Source organism: Prunus persica, chromosome G5 (assembly GCF_000346465.2).
Source record: "Prunus persica cultivar Lovell chromosome G5, Prunus_persica_NCBIv2, whole genome shotgun sequence".
NCBI lineage: Eukaryota > Viridiplantae > Streptophyta > Magnoliopsida > Rosales > Rosaceae > Prunus > Prunus persica.
This window is the reverse complement of record NC_034013.1, coordinates 10,168,145-10,187,694: the sequence shown is the minus strand read 5'-3', so window position 1 is coordinate 10,187,694 and position 19,550 is coordinate 10,168,145. Positions and strand designations below refer to the sequence as shown.

General features: G+C 35.8%; 3 protein-coding genes across 3 annotated transcripts; 2 read left to right on the top strand and 1 right to left on the bottom strand.

Moving 5' to 3' along the window:
* On the top strand, positions 556-4,795 carry LOC18776888 (lysophospholipid acyltransferase 1). The gene is made up of 8 exons (XM_020564201.1): positions 556-1,017; positions 1,736-1,791; positions 2,091-2,311; positions 2,406-2,814; positions 3,281-3,366; positions 4,052-4,115; positions 4,234-4,352; positions 4,469-4,795. Exons 1-8 carry the CDS (start codon positions 716-718, stop codon positions 4,607-4,609), a joined length of 1,398 nt encoding a protein of 465 aa, XP_020419790.1. The 5' UTR covers positions 556-715; the 3' UTR covers positions 4,610-4,795.
* On the top strand, positions 6,295-8,380 carry LOC18777662 (BAG family molecular chaperone regulator 1). Its single transcript, XM_007210003.2, has 4 exons — positions 6,295-6,978; positions 7,082-7,338; positions 7,447-7,593; positions 7,699-8,380. Exons 1-4 carry the CDS (start codon positions 6,744-6,746, stop codon positions 7,957-7,959), a joined length of 900 nt encoding a protein of 299 aa, XP_007210065.1. The 5' UTR covers positions 6,295-6,743; the 3' UTR covers positions 7,960-8,380.
* LOC18775724 (protein DETOXIFICATION 49) lies at positions 17,189-19,133 on the bottom strand. The gene has a single exon (XM_007210791.2). The coding sequence runs from the start codon at positions 18,913-18,915 to the stop codon at positions 17,401-17,403; it is 1,515 nt and encodes a 504-aa protein (XP_007210853.2). The 5' UTR covers positions 18,916-19,133; the 3' UTR covers positions 17,189-17,400.

The following is a 19,550-nucleotide window of genomic DNA, read 5'->3' as shown; positions in this document are numbered from 1 at the left end:
TAAGTTGAAGAAGATAGTCATTGAAGGAGATTCTCAAATTCTTATACAGACCTTATGTAAAAAAAGTCAATGTCCATGGAATATAGCTCCAATCATTCAAGATATCTACTTTCGACATGTTTCAGAGAAGCGAATAGAGCTGCATATGAATTCTGCTCATATTGGGCAAGTTAGGAATAGTCAGAATATGTGGTTTGTAATTTAGTTGATGCGATTGGTGTAATGACTCCAACGGGGTCGTAGTGTGCTTGTCTTCCTTGTTCAAAAAACAAAAACGAGCAAGGGCTATTGATCAAACAAAAGAACGAACAAAAAAACCTACAAAAAAACCTAACAAGGGGGCTGTTAAAGAAGAAATGTTTAGAGACCAATAAGAGCATTAATAACTTTCGATGACTTCAAGAAGTTATGGAATAAAGGACAAGGTCCAAGGGTATTATTGTATTTACACCTTCCAACAGCCAACCAACTAACTCTCCATCTCACCCACCAATCCAGACTGAGTGAATCCCACCGGCAATATCGATGTCGCCAAGGGTGTTTACGTCATTTCATCAAAATAAGTCCACAAATTCCAATTTCGTTCTCTTTTATTTTCGAGAATAATACAAATAAAACCAGTAGAGCATCTCATTTCCTTGTTCAACTCTTCTTCTTCGCAGATTCATTTTACCAGAGAAGCCAAAAACAAGGCGAGACCAGCCAAGAACCCGCCATGGGCCTGGAGATGGAATCCATGGCCGCCGCGATCGGTGTCTCGGTCGCGGTGCTCCGTTTCCTCCTCTGCTTCGTCTTCACAATCCCCGTCAGCTTCCTCTGGCGACTCGTCCCGAGCCCACCCGCCAAGCACCTTTACGCCGCCGTTTCGGGCGCTCTCCTCTCCTATCTCTCTTTCGGTTTCTCCTCCAACCTTCATTTCTTAGTCCCAATGTTACTCGGCTATGCTTCCATGGTCTTCGCTCGGAGCCATTGTGGTATAATTACCTTCATCTTGAGCTTTGGATACCTCATCGGCTGGTACGTTTCTTAAAAAACTAATCTTTGATTCGATGTTTAAATTTGAGGAACTGGGTTCTTTGTTTGTGAGTTGGGTAATCGAAATTTAGGAGAAGATTTGGTGGGTAGTGTTATTTTGTGACGCTGGTTTTCTTAAAAAATACTCTTTTTTTTATTAAGTTTAAAGCTTGTGATTGTATAAAACGTTATTTTTGAGGTTATGAATGCAACAAAAAACAGTTCATGTTGGTTGATTGGTATTTTTATGGCATGATGTGTAGTGTCATTATTTATTTCTTTTTATTGATGATTGAATTTGATACTATATGCATGTAACTGTCATGCACTTGAATTAACTCCTTTTTTTTCTTTTAATTTCTTGACAATTTAGATTAATTTTTAGCAGTCATTAAAGGGTTTAACGTACTGAGTTTTACAGAGCTTATTTGTCTCATTTTAATGTCACTGAACTCTTTTTGTGATGCATTTTGCATTTTCTAATTTCAATCACCTTATGCTCTGGGAGAAAGCACAGTTGCACCATTAACAACATGCGGAGGGCATAGAGATTTTTTTGCTGTCATTGATGCTAACATTGTTCCTTTAATGCTTAATGGTCTTCAAGTGATAATACATTATCTATAATGTGATAGTCTTTATAATTATGTATCCAGAGATGTATTGAAAAATCTTATTTCAGAATTCTTGATCGTTCGTGAACATGTGTCTGTATGTGTAGCCATGTAGTTTACATGAGTGGGGACGCATGGAAGGAAGGAGGAATTGATGCAACTGGTAAGCACAATATCAGCCTTTCTAGCCGGCTTGTGTTTCCTCCCTAATGTTTTACCTTTACTGGGTTATGATGAGTGTCATTCTCCTATAAGAAAACCATTAGTTGTGTGTTTCGTAAATGGTGAAATCCATTTCTCTTTTGTTACTAAAATATTGGGCTTCTTCTAATGAATTGTAAATATGACTGAAACTGAAAATGCATATAGCGGCCTTTTTTGTGTGTGTAGCCATATTGGAGAACTATAACCCTTGTTGTTTATGCCAGTCAGCTAATTTTGAATTTTCCCTCTCATATTTAGGAGCCTTAATGGTGTTAACACTGAAGGTCATCTCATGTGCAATAAATTACAATGATGGGTTACTGAAAGAGGAAGGACTGCGTGAGTCTCAGAAGAAAAACCGTTTGATTAAGTTACCCTCATTGATTGAGTACTTCGGTTACTGCCTCTGCTGTGGTAGCCACTTTGCTGGTCCAGTTTATGAGATAAAGGATTATCTTGACTGGACTGAAGGAAAGGGGGTATGCTTATGATGTTCCAGATGTGTGACTTTCTTCTTAGTTTTGTTTTTCCTGAGATTGACACTTCTCACTTGTTATTAAATATCATTTTCAGATTTGGAGCCACACAGAGGAAGGACTGTCTCCATCACCATATGGAGCAACGATTCGAGCTCTGCTCCAAGCTGCATTCTGTATGGCATTGTATTTGTATCTGGTACCCCAATTTCCTCTGTCAAGATTTACTGATCCCATATACCAGGAATGGGGTTTCTGGAAACGGTTGGGCTATCAGTATATGTCAGGATTTTCAGCAAGGTGGAAATATTATTTCATCTGGTCAATTTCAGAGGCTTCTATCATTCTTTCTGGTTTGGGTTTCACTGGCTGGACAGAATCTTCACCACCAAAGCCGCGATGGGATCGTGCAAAAAATGTTGATATTCTAGGCGTTGAGTTTGCAAAGAGTTCAGTTCAGTTACCACTTGTTTGGAACATACAAGTCAGCACCTGGCTACGTCATTGTGAGCATCTCTCATGCTTCCTAAATTTTGCTTTGTTGTCGGTAACAGAGATTTTTTTTTATAACTTAAATCTCCAATCTATAAAACCTATTTTGGATTGAGTTGGGTTTTTCTTTTAACTTTTTCTATATGCAAATTCAGAAAAGAACTTTTCACCACCAAAAAAAAAAAATTCAGAAAAGAACTATGAGAATAATTAGTCGAGGTATTAAATATTTAAAGTTTGGACTACGCATAGCTTTCGACCAGTTAGAAAATGAGTGATCCTTAAACTGGACAATTTGGCCACTGTTTCTTCACTTTTGCGTCTATTGAAATTTATGGCTGAAAGTCGACTACTTTTAGGTCTGTTAAAGACTGTCACTTGTTTTCTTATATCATCTGAAATTATCAGTATTTTATTCATATGAAGCAAGAGATAACTATTTAAAATAGATGCATTATCTGATATATTATGGTTTTGTAGATGTTTATGAAAGGCTTGTTAAACCTGGCAAGAAGGCTGGTTTCTTCCAGTTGCTGACTACACAGACCGTCAGTGCGGTTTGGCATGTGAGTATGAATTGTCTTAGAATCATCCTCAATGTGTGTATATCTTTTGCTGATTTTGTGCCCCATTTATATTATCATTGTTAGGTGATTATGCCGCATGTATGATATTAAGAAGATCAATTTTTAGTATGTTTTTTCAAGCAAAATCTTCAACAAGTAGTTCTTCTGCACATGCATACATAGGTTCTCTGCCTCTCTTAAATGGTTTTTGGGCACTCATTCTATCGAATGAACATAGCTGTCCATCGCTTATAAATAATAAAAAAAATCAAAAGGAAAAGCAATTAACTCCAATTAGATAATTAACCAGTTGACAGTTCTCATAAAGAAAATCATATAATTTCTCAGTTTTGCTCGTATGAGTAGTGTGTGGGTTCTGATACTTTGTAGTGTTCCCTAATAGGGATGTACTTGGTGCTGATTATTTTGGGGCCCCATCCCATCCCTTGCCAAATGGGATTTCCTATGCTTATCAACCATCCAGCGACATAATCTCTGCTTCACCATCCAGTGTCATCAAGCCCAGTTTCAAACTTTAGTGCTTATCACCCATTAAGTTTCCCTTAGAATAATTAGTCAGATTAGTTTTTTTTGTTTCATATCTTTATCTACGGCATTAGTTTGAATTTTGCTTGTTTTAAATTTAAATTTATGTATCATATTCGTTCTTCTTTGAACAATGTAGGGACTCTATCCTGGGTACATCATATTCTTTGTTCAGTCAGCATTGATGATTGCTGGTTCAAGAGGTATTGATTTTGCTGCTTTTATTGTCAAATTATTATTATTTTTGACAACTTTACTGTCAAAATATTATTTTGTTAAGATAATTAAATTATATTCTTTTCAACTTCCTTCTGCAAACAGTGATTTACAGATGGCAACAAGCTGTACCTCAAAACATGGATGCTGTTAAGAACATACTGGTGTTCATAAACTTTGCTTACACTCTCTTGGTTCTGAACTACTCCTGCGTTGGTTTCATTGTTAGTTCTCTCTCTCTTTCTCAGTTTCTCTCTCTCGCAAATGCACACATGCACACAAAAACATGCCATCCTCTGATGCTTTAAAGTATCTCATGCATCTGTCTTAAACGATACAGGTATTAAGCCTTCGTGAAACACTTGCCTCATATGGGAGCGTGCATTTCATCGGAACCATTCTTCCGATAGCATTGATACTACTGAGTTACGTAATAAAACCTCCAAGGCCTGCAAGATCAAAGGCTCGGAAGGAAGAGTGAGGTTGTCAGCCGCAACAGCATTTTTAACGCTTTGGAGTGCTTGGAATGAGATAAAAAGTGTACTGCTTTTCCAAGTTTACTTCTCCTTGTTTCCCATTGTAACATCTGTTTTAGCGAAAATGTTGAGTCTGATTCACATCTGACTTCAATGGCATTGAGTTATTCGAGTACCATCTATTTCATCTTTTTTGAAGTTCAACCTCATTAAGCGAAAAAGCATTATTACAAAATTACAAAGAAGAAACAGGGAGGGCATAGCAACAAGAATATGGGGTGATGCTGAATATTTAGCGGCAAAAGAGGGTTGCTAAGTTCAGATAATGACTTTCAGGAGAAAAAAGAAAGGCTTGCAACACCAAGTAAAAAAACCAAAGGCAATTCTAGTAGTTTAGCATTAGCATGCACAATGGAAGACTTTGCCGTTAGCTCAAGTTGCGACTGTGAATGGGAAAATATTGGCTAGAATTATGCTTGATCAAGGATTTAATTTCCGTACTTTTAACAGAAAAACAAGCATGCAAAATCAAATTGGCATTTCCCTGGCTGTCAAGCATGTGTTTAGGGAAAATAAGTTTTTGGATGATTTTTTTATTACTTATAGAAGCGATATTGGGAGAGGGGAATCGAACCTAGGACCTCAGATTCAGGAATAAATGCTTTTAATTACTTGAGTTAAAGCCCCTTGCAAGTTTTTGGATGATTAAAAAAAAACATAAAGTTGGTACTTTTGGATTGTTATTTGCAATTGCATTTGGCTTAGAAAGTTAACAACCAATGGTGTCACTTTCAATGCTTATCACCATGTGTGAACTTTTTATGCATATAATATAAGCGAATTGCTTCACACTTGTGCAAAACATTGGTGATTTGAATGGAAGCTCCTTTGATAAAAAAGAAAAAAAGAAAAAAAAGAATGGAAGCTGGGAAGGCATTGGCCTATATCCACACCATTGATTTGCTTGTTTTTGACCCAAACGTTTAAACCTTGTGCTTTCACCGAATGATGCCTAGAATATTTAAACCTTGGCAATGGCTATAACAAATTTGATAAACTAGAAAATGATGTTTTAACCAATGAGCTTTCAAAGACGGCACATGATATGCTGTGCAGAATGACAGATAACAATCTGTTCAAAAAGAAGAATATTAAATTTGCTCATAAAAGTAAAAAAAACCAATTATTTCCCTGAAGAAAATGACAGCAATATCCCTCAGAAGAACCAACCTCTTGGGCAACCAGACCAGACAACAAGTGCCAACTGGCTGGGATTTTCTTCTGCTGAGTTGGCCTTGACATGTTCTGCTTTTCAATTCTATGTTGGCCCTTCCATTAATGTGACAAAGACTGCTTGAAGCATGAACTTTTCTACATTAATTTCCTCGGGACCCTTCTGTTTGATGTTGGATTGCGAGTTTACATGAACATATTTAACGACAATTCTTGAAGAAAAATAATTATCAAAAAGGGGTTAAAAGGATCCCACTTACTTCTGCATGTAAAATGCTTATTGTTATTGCCACTTTTAGCATAATAAAATTTTACCCTACATTCTCAAAAAGCCAGAGATTTTTCTTTTGTCCTTCTCTTCACGTAATCTGATTTGGATTTTCCTTTTATTTAAATTTCCTTCTTTGTACACATAGATTTATTCTCTTCACTCACTTCACTTTCTTTCTCTGCTGACCATTAGTTTTCTCTCCTTTTTCTTTTCCATTTTCTTTAGTTTCCATGGTTTACTCTATACTGCTTTGAACAGATCTCATTTATCTCTCTCTCTCTCTCCAAAGATTTGATCATGCTTCTGGTCATCTTCTCTTTGTGAATGGCTGTTGTTAGTATTATTTGAAACTATTTGCTTTCAAATATAGTTTCTGGTCATTGAATTTGGACCAATATAATACTTGGTCCAAGTTGTATTCATGCACCATCTCTTTCCAATTATTTCTTTACTGGGTTTTCTTTGATTCCACCATCTAGCTTTTGTAGGGGCCAAAGGTGCTTTCTTTTCCACTGGGTTACCTCTAATTCAAGGGAAGAACATAGAGGACTCTCAACTTCTCTTGAAGTTTTTTGTTCAACTTGTTTTTCTTTTTCTTAGACTTAGCCTCAGAACAAGATCAAGAAGAGGTGTAGATGGAGCCAATGAAGTCAAAGATGAACAAAATGTTTTCTCCAGCAACTAAGTTCTCTGTGGATGGCAAGGGAGGTCCCAAAGTTGAAGACTTGGAAATCAGGCCAGGGGGAATGTTGGTGCAAAAGCGCAATGCAGAGATGAATCCCAGTTCTGTTTCAATCCCCCCAATCAAAGTTAGAGTGAAGTATGGCTCTTCATACCACGAAATTCGTATAAGTCCCCAAGCAAGCTTTGGTACTAGTTGCAATCCTTAAAACTTTTGTATTGGTTTGATTGAAAAGAAACAATTGAGTTTTTATTTTTCCTGTTTTAATGAAAGTTGGTTTTTGAATTGCAGGGGAGTTGAAGAAAATGTTGGCAGAACCGACTAAATTGCATCATCTGGATCAGAAGCTGATATTCAAAAACAAAGAGAGAGACTCCAAAGAATATCTTGATGTGGCAAGAGTTAAAGATGGATCAAAACTTGTGTTGGAGGAGGACATTGTGAGTAGAGAAAGGAGGTGTGTGGAGTTGCTCAGAAATGCAAATGCAGAGAAGTCTTCCAAATCCTTAGCAGAGATCAACTTGGAAGTGGACAAGCTTGCTGGCCAGGTAATTGAATTGAATTTTTTAAATAAAATTTGACAAACTGCATGGTATGCTGTCTCTTGGAGAAATTGAATTGCAGATTTTTTCTTAATTTCGTTTTTACTTTAATAGGTCACAGCTTTGGAAGCAACAGCTTCTACAGCTGGGAAAGTTGCAGAGACTGATGTGGACAATTTGACTGAACTTCTGATGATGAAGTTAATTAAACTGGATGGTATTGTTGCAGAGGGAGATTTAAAATTGCAGAGAAGACTGCAGGTATTGTAGAATTATAGTCTCTTTTAAATGTATTTTACTTACACATTAATCATATTATATACTAAATGTAGGAAACTTTCTGATTGTTGATTGATAAACTTGAAGGTGAAAAGAGTTCAGAAGTACATAGGAATTCTGGATATGTTGAAGTATCAAAGTTCCAAATCTAGCAGCAATGGTGCTAAAATCCAATTGCAGCAACAAGAAAACCCAATTGGCCACATGCCAAGGGACTCAAAGCCAGTTCAGAAACAACGAGCGCCATCGAAGCTAGAAAAATCTGTTCGCACAATTCCGGCGCAGCAGCAACCGCAGAAGCATTCTGAGTCAGTTGTGGTAACAACAAAATGGGAGACTTTTGATTAAAGCATGAAGCTTGCAATCAAAGGGCTACTTAGAAGTAAAAGCCACCCTCCAATTTTTATTCTTGGACAACAGCATTGTTAAAAAAACAGATATAAAAATACTTGTTGGTCGTTCTGGTCTGTGTTTTCCATTCATTCCTGCTAAAAGGTTTAGGTGGTTTTTATGATGTTACTGTGTATCTCATTTCTATATAGTTTTTGGGTTGGCTGTCTATGCAAATCTGTATATAACTTATGGTGGATAAGTGAAAGGGATATGGGGATAAAAGAAGAGATGGTGCTCTGCATGAAAATAGAAGCTGTTAATGGAGGTTGTTATGTGGTTCCATTAGAAGAACTTTATTGTTTTCTTTTTCTATCAAATGTATGCATTCGGAATTTGGGAGCACAATGCCAATAATAAAACTTCCAGTTCATAGCAATTTTATATCCACATATGATTAATGGAATCTTTCTGTATTGGGACCATTGAGTCATCTTTTCAATTATTTATGACCTGTTGACATTAAAATATGCAGAACATGAAGAAGATCCCTTGTTTCCTGTATGGCTGCACTTCTGCTGCAGAAAATTTAAAAAATTGCAGAAAATCATAACGCAGGTTTTGAAAATTAAAGATACCCTTCTGCTGATCAATCATACAGAAAAATAATAGAAAGGCAGGTTTGACTTCTGAGGGTGTGATATGAATATGATGATAGTGGAATTTTGATGCCAACATGTTTTGATAAAGAACTTTAAACAAGATTATCTACAGATTCAAAAATCTTAATAAAATTCAGTAAAACCATGCAACAACTTCCAAGTCTCAACAACATGTAGAGAACTTAATTCATTGCAGTTATCTTTTTCATTTGTATTAATTAAGTTTTAGGTTTTCTCTTTGATTTGGAATTTGGAGAAACACAGACAAACTCATAGAAAAATTTAGCTAAGAAAACACTTGGCCTGTCGGTCAGGGCCCATGACTTTATTGAACTCAGAACTAGTGAGCACATGGCAATAACAATGATCATATGTGCACCAGAGAAGTGAGAGTGAAAGCCAAAAAGAAGAAAAAGAAAAGTGGTCACCCTATGATTTGTCAAAGTTGGGCATATCTTGAAGAAAAAAAAAAAGGAGAGAGTATCAAGCATCCAAAAAGATTAATGTAACTTACTATAGGTAAATGCGTAGAAATTTTTTTCGTTCACGATGTCATTCTTTCTTTTTTGTAAATAAAAATTGATTTTGTATTAATATTATTAATAAAGTATAGCTAATATATCGGCGCATTTTGTTATTGACATATTATCAATAATAATATCGAACACTTTATTTATATCACATCGAACATTTTGTCTTCCAAAAGAAAGGACTAGCCAAAAGACAAATTGGGTAAATGTGTTTGGTCAGTTCTTTAGACAACAAGTACACACGCCATACCATGACTTAAAGCATGTAAGGGACTGAATGAAATTGAAGGGTTCTAGCATGTCGGTTGCAGCTTTTATAGATTAGCTTTGGACCAAAGAAACAAAAAAATGGGACCATTCAAAGTCCTTTTCTGTATCATTGTCTTCCTCTTAATGCAATTTGATTTTGCAGTATGACATTTGCCCTGTGCATGATGGCACAGACTTATTAGGTATTAGCTTCCTTGATACTTTATGAATCATACGGCTAGAGAGTAGCGGTTGATCCAGGATTCTAAGACCAAAGGGTCATAATATAAAAGACAATACTGCCATTTATAATCACTTAATAAAAGTTGTCTGCCGAGAGCTACAATCTACCATAAGCTTTCCGCAAGGAATTTTCCTCACTCTACCAGCTAAAGGGTACTGATGTTGTACTTAAGAGCTTCCATAATCATCTTAACACGTCATTTTGTTTCAAGGAAGGCTTGTTACTGTAAGTAAGACAAGTTTGAAACCTAAGGCCTTGTTTTGGCTTCTTTTTTTTTGTGGTTCTTTTTAAAAAGAACATTATATGGAAGACAAATTAAAGCCGAACTAGCTTCAAACTTTGACCCAAAAGAGAAAACTAGCTTCAAACTTTGAAGCCCAAAATAATGAGCCTACACTTCGGCCTACAATGATTTTATAAGCCCGAAACATCTCTTTTTTATCTGATATAAGCCCAAATACTTGAAGCTCGATGTTTTCCATATTTTTTTAGCTCCTTTTCCCAGTTGCACTAGTTTTATCGAACAACATTGTATTTCTTAATCGAATGATAGTTTTTTTTTTTGCTTTCGGCGGCATGAAATTAGCATGGTCAACTACCCCGACTGCTACAAATTTGCTGCCAAAATATTAGTCTGCGGGGCTGACTTTTGGAGGTTTTTATAGCAATGTTAATGGCCGAAATGCATGCCTCATCCTCGTGTGTTTGATTCTGACGTCAAACGAGTAAATGCATGCATGAAATGCATGAGTTTCTAAATTAAATCAGATCCAAATATCAATTATATAATATGCATTAATCATCATAAGCAATGACTTCATTTTGTTGAAAGTTTTTCCATTCCATCCATCCATCCATGCACCTTGACCATTAAGAAGAAGAAGAAAAAAAAATAGTTTGACCACCTTGGAAGATAAGTTGATATTAAAATATTAATTTTAAGGACAAGCAATGATTTATAATGTGATTTTTAAAGGCGCCTAGCACATGCTGTAAAGCATATGCATGCCTTTCATAAACCACACATTTGATACATGCATGTGTACATACATTTTCCATGCACACATATTTTAGAATTAAATATATAATGTATTTTTGTTGTATACGGCAGGCCGCTCTGAGGGTGTACAAATGATGTCATCATACAGGGCTTTTGATTTATGATTATCATTGTATGCTAATTAATTATGTATTTTAGTTGTTAAAAATGTCGTTTTAAGGTATTAAGTCATGGCAAATTTTCTATTTTCTTTACCTTAGTTTGTTGTATATTAATTTACCTACCTAGAGGCATAGGTTGCTAAGAAAAAATGTAGGGTCAAGACCTATAGAGAGCAACATGTTATTTTCCTTTGAACAAATTAATTTCAAACCATAACAATTATTAAATTTGGAAATTGGTATAAATAAAAGGAAATAAATAAGCTATCAGTTTGAAAATTAAAATACTAAATTATCAAGTAGTCAAATTTGAAAAAAAAAATTTGATGGGTTGTATATAAGAAAATATTAATTTGAAGCGGCTATATATGGTAATTTATTTCAGATTCTACATAATTTATTAAGAAAATATTATGAGTTTGCATCTACGCAATTTATTTCAGATTCTGTATATGTTGTAAACAAAAAGTTGAGATCATTATAGTCCCCAAAAATAATTAAGAACTTGTATGTATCTTTGAATTTTAATTGAAATGGCTTAAATCTCAAAAGGTTAGCATAATTGCATGTAATAAAGTATGTTGCTAAATTCGACGGGTTGGTGATTAAAGAACACGAGACTGGTTTGAATTTCCATGACACCATAGTAGTGTGTGTGTGAGAAACTCTCTCCCAATAGTTTAGCTTATCGCTTATACTAAAGAAAAAAAAAAGGCCCTTAAAAATATCACTACACAGCCGCAACCTGTAGAAGAGAAGAAACCAAAGATCACCCTAATATAAATATCGGGTTCCGCCCTCCTGATTATAAATATTTGGTTCCACCCACCCGATACAACACACCTTTTAATTATTTTTCTTCTCTGAAGCCAGCTAATTTCCCAACGTTTTCTTTGTTCTAATGAGCATATTAACGAGAATGATAACGTCGTGAGTTGGTCAACCTAATATCGTACTTTATTCTAGAATTAAGGTCAGCCATGTTATTCCATGGCAGAAGATTACAAGTCCAACGAGTGTGTCAAGGAAATATATATATATATATGTCGAAGTCTATAGTAACTAAATTGGCATATCCGTTGACTGAATTTGGCAAAGTGGCAGTGGAATTGTAAAAAACCAGAGGGATACATGAATACTAGGGCAATCATATCAAACTTGACGAAAAGGACTTAGTTAAGCATGTGTAAAATGTTTAAAGAGTGTGCCGGCTGGCGGGACACTGTGGACGACTTAGGTTCATCAACTCATATACAACGGACAAGGGAATGGACCTTGTAGACTTTCCCCCCAAATACAACCAATTTGGCTCTCATCATTTCCTTTCATATTTTTGCATTTGATAAGCTCGATCATTCTTTGCCTAATTAATTTGACGTTAATTACTCCCATGTGTGAGTCTATGTATGTCACCTGTGCACATTAATGCTCCAATTAGACAAAAAAACATGACCTAAACAGATCAATTAGAATACTGGTCCAATTAAAAGGGCCAATGATTCTATTCACTAGGCTGCCCGATCAGCCCCCTATCTCAAGGTAAATGTCGATGGTGCATGGAATAAGGCTTATTTTGTTTTGTTTTTTCGAAATTCTGGAATTGCATTTATAATTCAATTAAAAAAGTCACTAGTTACAAAGGGTCATTACAATAACGGAGTGATCTAACATCAAAATTAAGACAATCAGGTACACCTCCACTAATGATCATGCATGATTGAAGAAATTCTAACATAAGTATCCCAACTAAGATTGCAAACTCATAATAATCAAAAAGAGATAAAGCTTGAAAAAATCAAGTTATAACAATACAAATAAAACTCTCACAAATGAGATGTGAAAAGCTCTCACAAAAAGAGACGTGAAAACTACACAAAGAACCCAAAGAATCTCTGCAACTTATTTCAAACATAAGGAAACCGCAAAAAGGATGGTAGTGGAGATCCCACTCCAAAATGCATGTGGAGATCCAACGCTAAGACGAGGCCGCTTGTGATGGTTGGAGGAAAATCATAATAAAATTAGAGAAGAGGATAATGGAGGAAAGAAGAGGAAAGAGGGGAGGAAGAACAGTGAATTCCTCCCCCCCTCAAAGTGAAAACGACTCTAGGAGTGTTTTTTAGAAGAAAGAACTACGGTTTCACGCACCCTTCTTCTCTAAAGCCTTTTAAGCTACAATGTATTTGTACCAACTAATTTTTAGTCTATTGATATTTCACTTTCAACTATTAGATGAAAATTTAAGTTTGAATTATCTTTCTTCCATGAAAAAGAAAGTATCGTCTAAAGTGAGTCTCAAATAGTGACTTAAATGTTGAATGCTTGGCTTGGTCCACATAACTATTTTTTAATATGATAAAAGGTCATGTCATATTTCACATGATTTTGAACCTTTATTGATGAATTGGATTTTTCCCGAGTTTGTTTTTAACACGAATGTCCATGCTTTCATGAATTGGTTATCTTTGGTGTTCTATCAATTTAATATAAAATGTTGTCAAATTCATTAAACTCGTGAAACAAAGAGCAAAAACATGATCTCTCTAACATTTTTCATTGTTCAATTTAACGAACTCGTGAGACAGAGTAGAAAGAAAAAATGAAATGCATTTTTGTTTTCTTTTCATTAAAGAGAGTCAAGCTGTGTTATTCGAATGAGAGGATGAGTCGGTTAAGGGTAACCGACCCACATCCACTTAAAATCCAAAACTTAAAACAGCCCATAAATGGATGCAATTGAAATGAGATAATTCCCAAAGCATTTAAGCCAAAATACAAAAACAAACTGCCACAAGAAAAGTCTGAGATAAGGAACAAACAACAACATTGATCTTGTTCCATATCCAATTAAGAAGACAAAACATAAAACAAATTGCTTCCACTAAACAAGTTAGTGCTTGTAGCACTACTGGCGATGAAATTTCCTCTTGATTACAAGAAGTAAAACAAGTTCGCAATGTCTCATGTTGGGTTTCGGATGATTTCACCCCATACTTTGTGTACTCTTATGATGCTTCTTTTTTCTTTGTTCTAATGAGCATATTAACAAGAATGATAAAGTAGCGAGTTGGTCAACCTTATGTTGTGCTTTATTCTAGAATTAAGGTCAGCCATGTTATTCCATGGCAGAAGATTACAAGCCCAACCAGTGTGTCAAGGAAATATATAAGATGCCAACATTAAAACAAATAGAAGAAATATATATGATGTGATGTATGTCGAAGTCTCTAGTAACTAAATTGGCATATCCATTGACATAATGTGGTAAAGTGGCAGTGGAATTGTAAAAAACATGGGGATAAATGAATACTAGGGCAATCAAATCAAATTTGGCAAAAAGGACCTAGTTAAGCATGTGTAAAATGTTTAAACGGGTATAAGAGTGTGCTTACTGGCGGGACACTGTGGACGCGTTAGGTACATTCATCAACTCATCATTTCCTTTTATATGTTTTGCAATTGGTAAGTTCGATCATTCTTTGCCTAAATAATTTGACGTTAATTATTCTGATGTGTGAGTCTACATATGTCACGTCTGCACATTAATGTTCCCATTACACACAAAAAATGACCGAAACAGATAAATTAAAATACTAGTACAATTAAAAGGGCCAATGATTCTGTTCACTGGGCTGCCCCACCAGCCACCAATCAGGAGGAGAAGATTGGTGGGGTGGGGTTTATATGAGGCCTTTTTCTATTGAGAAATCAATTAAAAGCACATTAATCCTTTCTCTAAAGCCTTATTTTATTTTATTTTTTTAGAAATTTTGAAATTGTATTTATAATTCAATCAAATAAGTCATTAGCCACAAAGGGCTAATACAAACTAACCACAAAGGGCCAATACAATAACGGAGCAATCTATCATCAAAATCAAAACAATCAGGTAGGGGTGGGCACGGTATGATATTGAGCTTGTACTGCTACCAACACTGGAAATTAAAACCGGTATGATACGGTATAGAATTATCGTTTGCCAAGTTGGTATTGTACTATACCGTGTCAAATCGGTATCGATACCATTTTGGTACCAAAATAACACAACTCAAAAATGAACAAATTCAATATTCAACAGATTCATTCACCAAAATAAGTGATGCCTAAATTACAGATTCAAATATTCAACATATTCAATATCCAAATCCTAATCAACCAAATCAATATCCATCAACAAATTCAATATCCAAATCAACCAAATCTGTCAAAGCAAACAAATTCAATAAGAATGGAAACTACTAAAATAGTAACAAAGCAAACGTTGCATGCTTGGTTTATTTTTACATAAAGATTCTTGTTCTTATCTATAAACTATGTCATAATACTCCTAATTTAAGTAAAATGTCACTTGAGCAATGGCAATGATTTTGACAGAGAACTTATATTTGGAACTGGAGGGAGCCATATTTATTATATCAAAAAAGGTGAATATGTTCATTAAAGAAAAACCTCTTGTAATAAGAAGTACAAAATTTCAAATACCAGATACACCTGAGTTGGACACCCTAGCCATCTTATAATTAATTGATAGATCCATAAAGCAGTTAACGGATAGATTCCTCACACCATGACAAATGAAGGGCCATGTATATTTGTCATTAAGTGGAAAGTCTCTAACACAGTCATGATTATGATTATAGCTATAGAGAGACAACAGTTGTACAAACGTTTAGAATGAGGATAGCTTGAGCTTTTGATTAGCAAGTGAGTAAAACTAAAAGCAAAACAAGGATACCAAGCTGTTGAAACATGTAAAGCTCATTCTTAAATTTTTAGTACGGTATGGTATTGACCAGTATCAAATACCTGATACCACTACCATACCATACTCCATTGTTACTATACGGTACCGTACCAAATATCTCATTATCCCAAATAAAACGGTATGGTACGGTATAGTTAGTGTACGGTTTCGGTATTTCGGCTTTAGATGTCCACCCTTACAATCAGGTGCGCTTCCACTCGAAGAAATTCTGACATAGGTTTTTCAAGATTGCAAACTCATAATAATCAAAAAGAGATAAAGCTTGAAAAAACTAAGGCATAACAATACAAATAAAACTCTCATAAATGAGAGGTGAAAAGCTCTCACAAAGGAGAGATGAAAAGTTCTCACAAAACGAGAGGTAAGAACTACACAGAAAACCCAAAGAGTTTCTGCAACTTATTCCAAACATAAGGAAACCACAAAAAGGATGGTAGTGGAGATCCGACTCCGAAATGCATGTGGAAATCCACGCTAAGATGCGGCTGCCTGTGATGGAGGAAAATCATAACAAAATGAGGAAATAGGATAAGGGAGGAAAGAAAAGGAGAGGGGGGAGAAAGAATAGTGGGTTCCTTCCCCCTCAAAGTGAAAACGACTCTATAGGGGTTTTTTTAGAAGAGAGGAGACTAGGGTTTCACACACCTCTCTTCTCTAAAGCCTTTCAAGCCACAATGTATTTGTACCAACTAATTTTTAGTCTATTGATATTTCTCTTTCAACTCTTAGAAGAAAATTTAAGTTTGAATTTTCTCTTTCAACTCTTAGAAGAAAATTTAAGTTTGAATTATCTTTCTTCCATGAAAAAGAAAGATCATCTAAAGTGAGTCTCAAATAGTGACTTATATGTTGAATGCCTGACTTGGTCCACATATCTATTTTTCAATACGATAAAAGGTCATTAAAGGCAGTAACAAAGTTAAGCGTCGGGAATTAATCTAAGAAAGTAATAACCAGTTACTGCCTCTAGTCATATCATATTTCACATGATTTTGAACCTTTATTGATGAATTGGATCTTTTCCGAGTTTGTTTTTGAACACGAATGTCCATGCCCTTTGAGCCTTTTTATAATAGTGGGGGTGTTATCTTTGATGTTCTATCAATTTAATATAAAATGTTGACGAATTCATTAGACTCATGAAACAAAGAGCAAAAATATGGTTTCTTTAACATTTTTCATTGTTCAGTTCAATGAACTCGTTAAACAAAGAGTATAAAGAACAAGTGAAATGTATTTTTGTTTTCATTAAAGATGGTTAAATCATGTTACCCGAATGAGAGGATGAATCGATTATGTAATCGGCAGTTAAAAAGGTAACCGACCCACATCCACTTAAAATCCAAAACTTAAAACAACCCATGGATGGATGCAATTGAAATTATATAATTCCCAAAGCATTTAAGCCAAAATACAAAAACAGACGACTGCCACAAGAAAAGTCTGAGATAAGGAACAAAAAACAACATTGATCTTGTTCCATATCCAATCAAGAAGACAAAACATAAAACAAATTGCTTCCACTAAACAATGTTTAAAGGCAACAAAGCAACAACAATGTGTTTCCCATTTGACCATATCAATTAAAATAATTTATAAATGAAAAGGCATGTTACTTCCACAAGAGTCTGTCAAAAGAAATAAACACTGGCTCTATAAAATAATATTACCTTCATACTGAATTAAAATAACTCTTCTAGCAACAACCCCCTAATTTCTCAACATATCATTTACAACAGAATTGGTCTCTCTCTCTTGAAGAAAGAAATAAAAATGTATAAAATTCCCATAACAGATATTACTAAGTTCTTATCAGAAAACCTACTCCAACTTGGTCAATGCTCAGAATCATACTAGTGAATTGTCACATTTGGCCTTTTGTAATGAACTCAAAGACTCATAAGCTTCATCAGCAGCATCTTGATCGTCTTGATCATCAATAGTGAAAGTTCCTGTTAGCTCCTTGGCTCTCTGGGCTTGAAGTTCCCAATTGGTTCTAGCCAAAACAAACAACATGGTCACAACACATGAGCCCTGAGCTGCCAAAAGACCAAGCCACAGTCCTCTAAAATCAAACCCTGCAAAAAAACCCAACCACACAGCAACAGGCATTCCCACAAGATAAAAGCAACCCAAATTTATATTTGCACCCAGCTTAGGCCTAGCAGCTCCCCTCAGAACACCACAACCTGTTGTTTGTGGACAGTTCCCAAGCTCACACAGGCCAATAATTGGCAACACCATTGATGTCAATGTAATAATTTCTGAGTCTTGGGTGTACATGCTTGCCCAAATGTTCCTCACAGTCACAGCAAACAGCAATGCTGAAAATCCCAGGATAAAGCTATAAGATAGGCCCACAATTGTTGCAAGTTTTGCTCTTTCGGGACGGTTTGCACCAAGTTCATTTCCGACCCTTGTTGATACACCAAAGCTTAAAGAAGATGGGAAAATGTATATCAAACCTGTGGTTTGAATCAAGATTCCCATTGAAGCAACTGTTGCTTGAGGGTTAAGTAACAACCCACATAGCAAAATCATGATCTCATACCACCACCATTCTAAACAAACTGAAATGCAGCTTGGAATTGCCAAATTCATGAGACTTTTCCACCCTTTGAAGCACTCTTTGGAGAAACCACCCCAAGTTTTCTTGTATACACCTGAGATTGCAATGTAAAAAATCAAAGATCCTACGAGATTGACATTACTCCAAACCCCGCTTAGCGCAACGCCTTTGATTCCGAGATTGAGAACACAAACAAGAAGGTAATTGATGGGAATGTGGAGAAGAATAGCCAGAGTTGCACAGAATGTGAGAGGCACAGTTATGGATTGGCTTCGCAGATAAATCCGCAGAGGGTGCAAAAGGCTTTGAGCAATGAGATCAGGAAGAGAATAAAAAATGTAAGATTTGGCTTGAGTAGCAATATCATCTTGCTGGCCACAAGAAAGCAAAATTCTCTTCATGTTGAACCACAAAAGTGCAATGGGTATTGAAGTTAAGAGAAGCAAAATCACAGTTCTCTGCAGAGTGAGGCCTAAAAGTTTGAATCTTTTGGCTCCATAAGCTTGGCCGCAGATGGGTTCCATGCCCATGGCAAGGCCAGAGAGAACAGAGTACCCTGTGATGTTGGCGAAGCCAATAGCAAGCGAACCACCAGCCAAGGCAAGCTCTCCAAGGCGGCCAAGGAAGAGCATGGAGATCATTGTGCGTGAGTAGAGCAACAGGCCTGTTAAAACCATTGGAAAAGCTATGTTGGCTATGCATTTGGCTTCTATGAGAGCCAGAGACAGATGGGTTTTCTGGTTTTCTTGCTCAAGTTTTGGGCTTTCAGGGTTCAAAGGAGCTAACTGGTCCATAGGTCTAGATTCTGAGGGAGAGAGAGAGAGAGAGAGAGAGAGAGAGATTGATAGTTCTATTGGGTATGTGTGGAAGAGTGTATGGGATTTTAAAGGCAAGGTTTTGAGGGGTTTATTGGAATCATTGGATTTGGGAATTAAAAATGAAGACTTTGTTTTGGACGGCTAATGTGAGATGAGACTTGCAGCTTATTATACAGCAAAAGTTTCAAACTGAAATTCTTGGCAGTTTCAAGCGTCTTTTTATGACCAAAAGCATGGCACTGTTTGGGGCCTGCAGGCTCAACAGGGATACTTACAAATTCCAAATGGACCAAAAGAAGTGAATGCGATGGCCACAATTAAAGGCTTAATTTCTTTTTCCTAATTAATACCAGTCAAAATTAATATTAATAAGTTATTTATTTATTTATTTCTATTTTATGATTCATTAAATGGTTCTGTTTTAAAGAGGCATGAAGAACGTTTCCTATTGAAGATCCTTTTTGGTCAACACAATAGTGAGAAGGGTCGGGCAGTTTTCTGCCTATTTTTAAAGAGACAGGCTTGACTTGCGGAGCAATCTAAACTAGCTCTACAACTTAAATAAACATCAATGGATGGAGCTATTCATAAATCACACAATCTGAAACCCA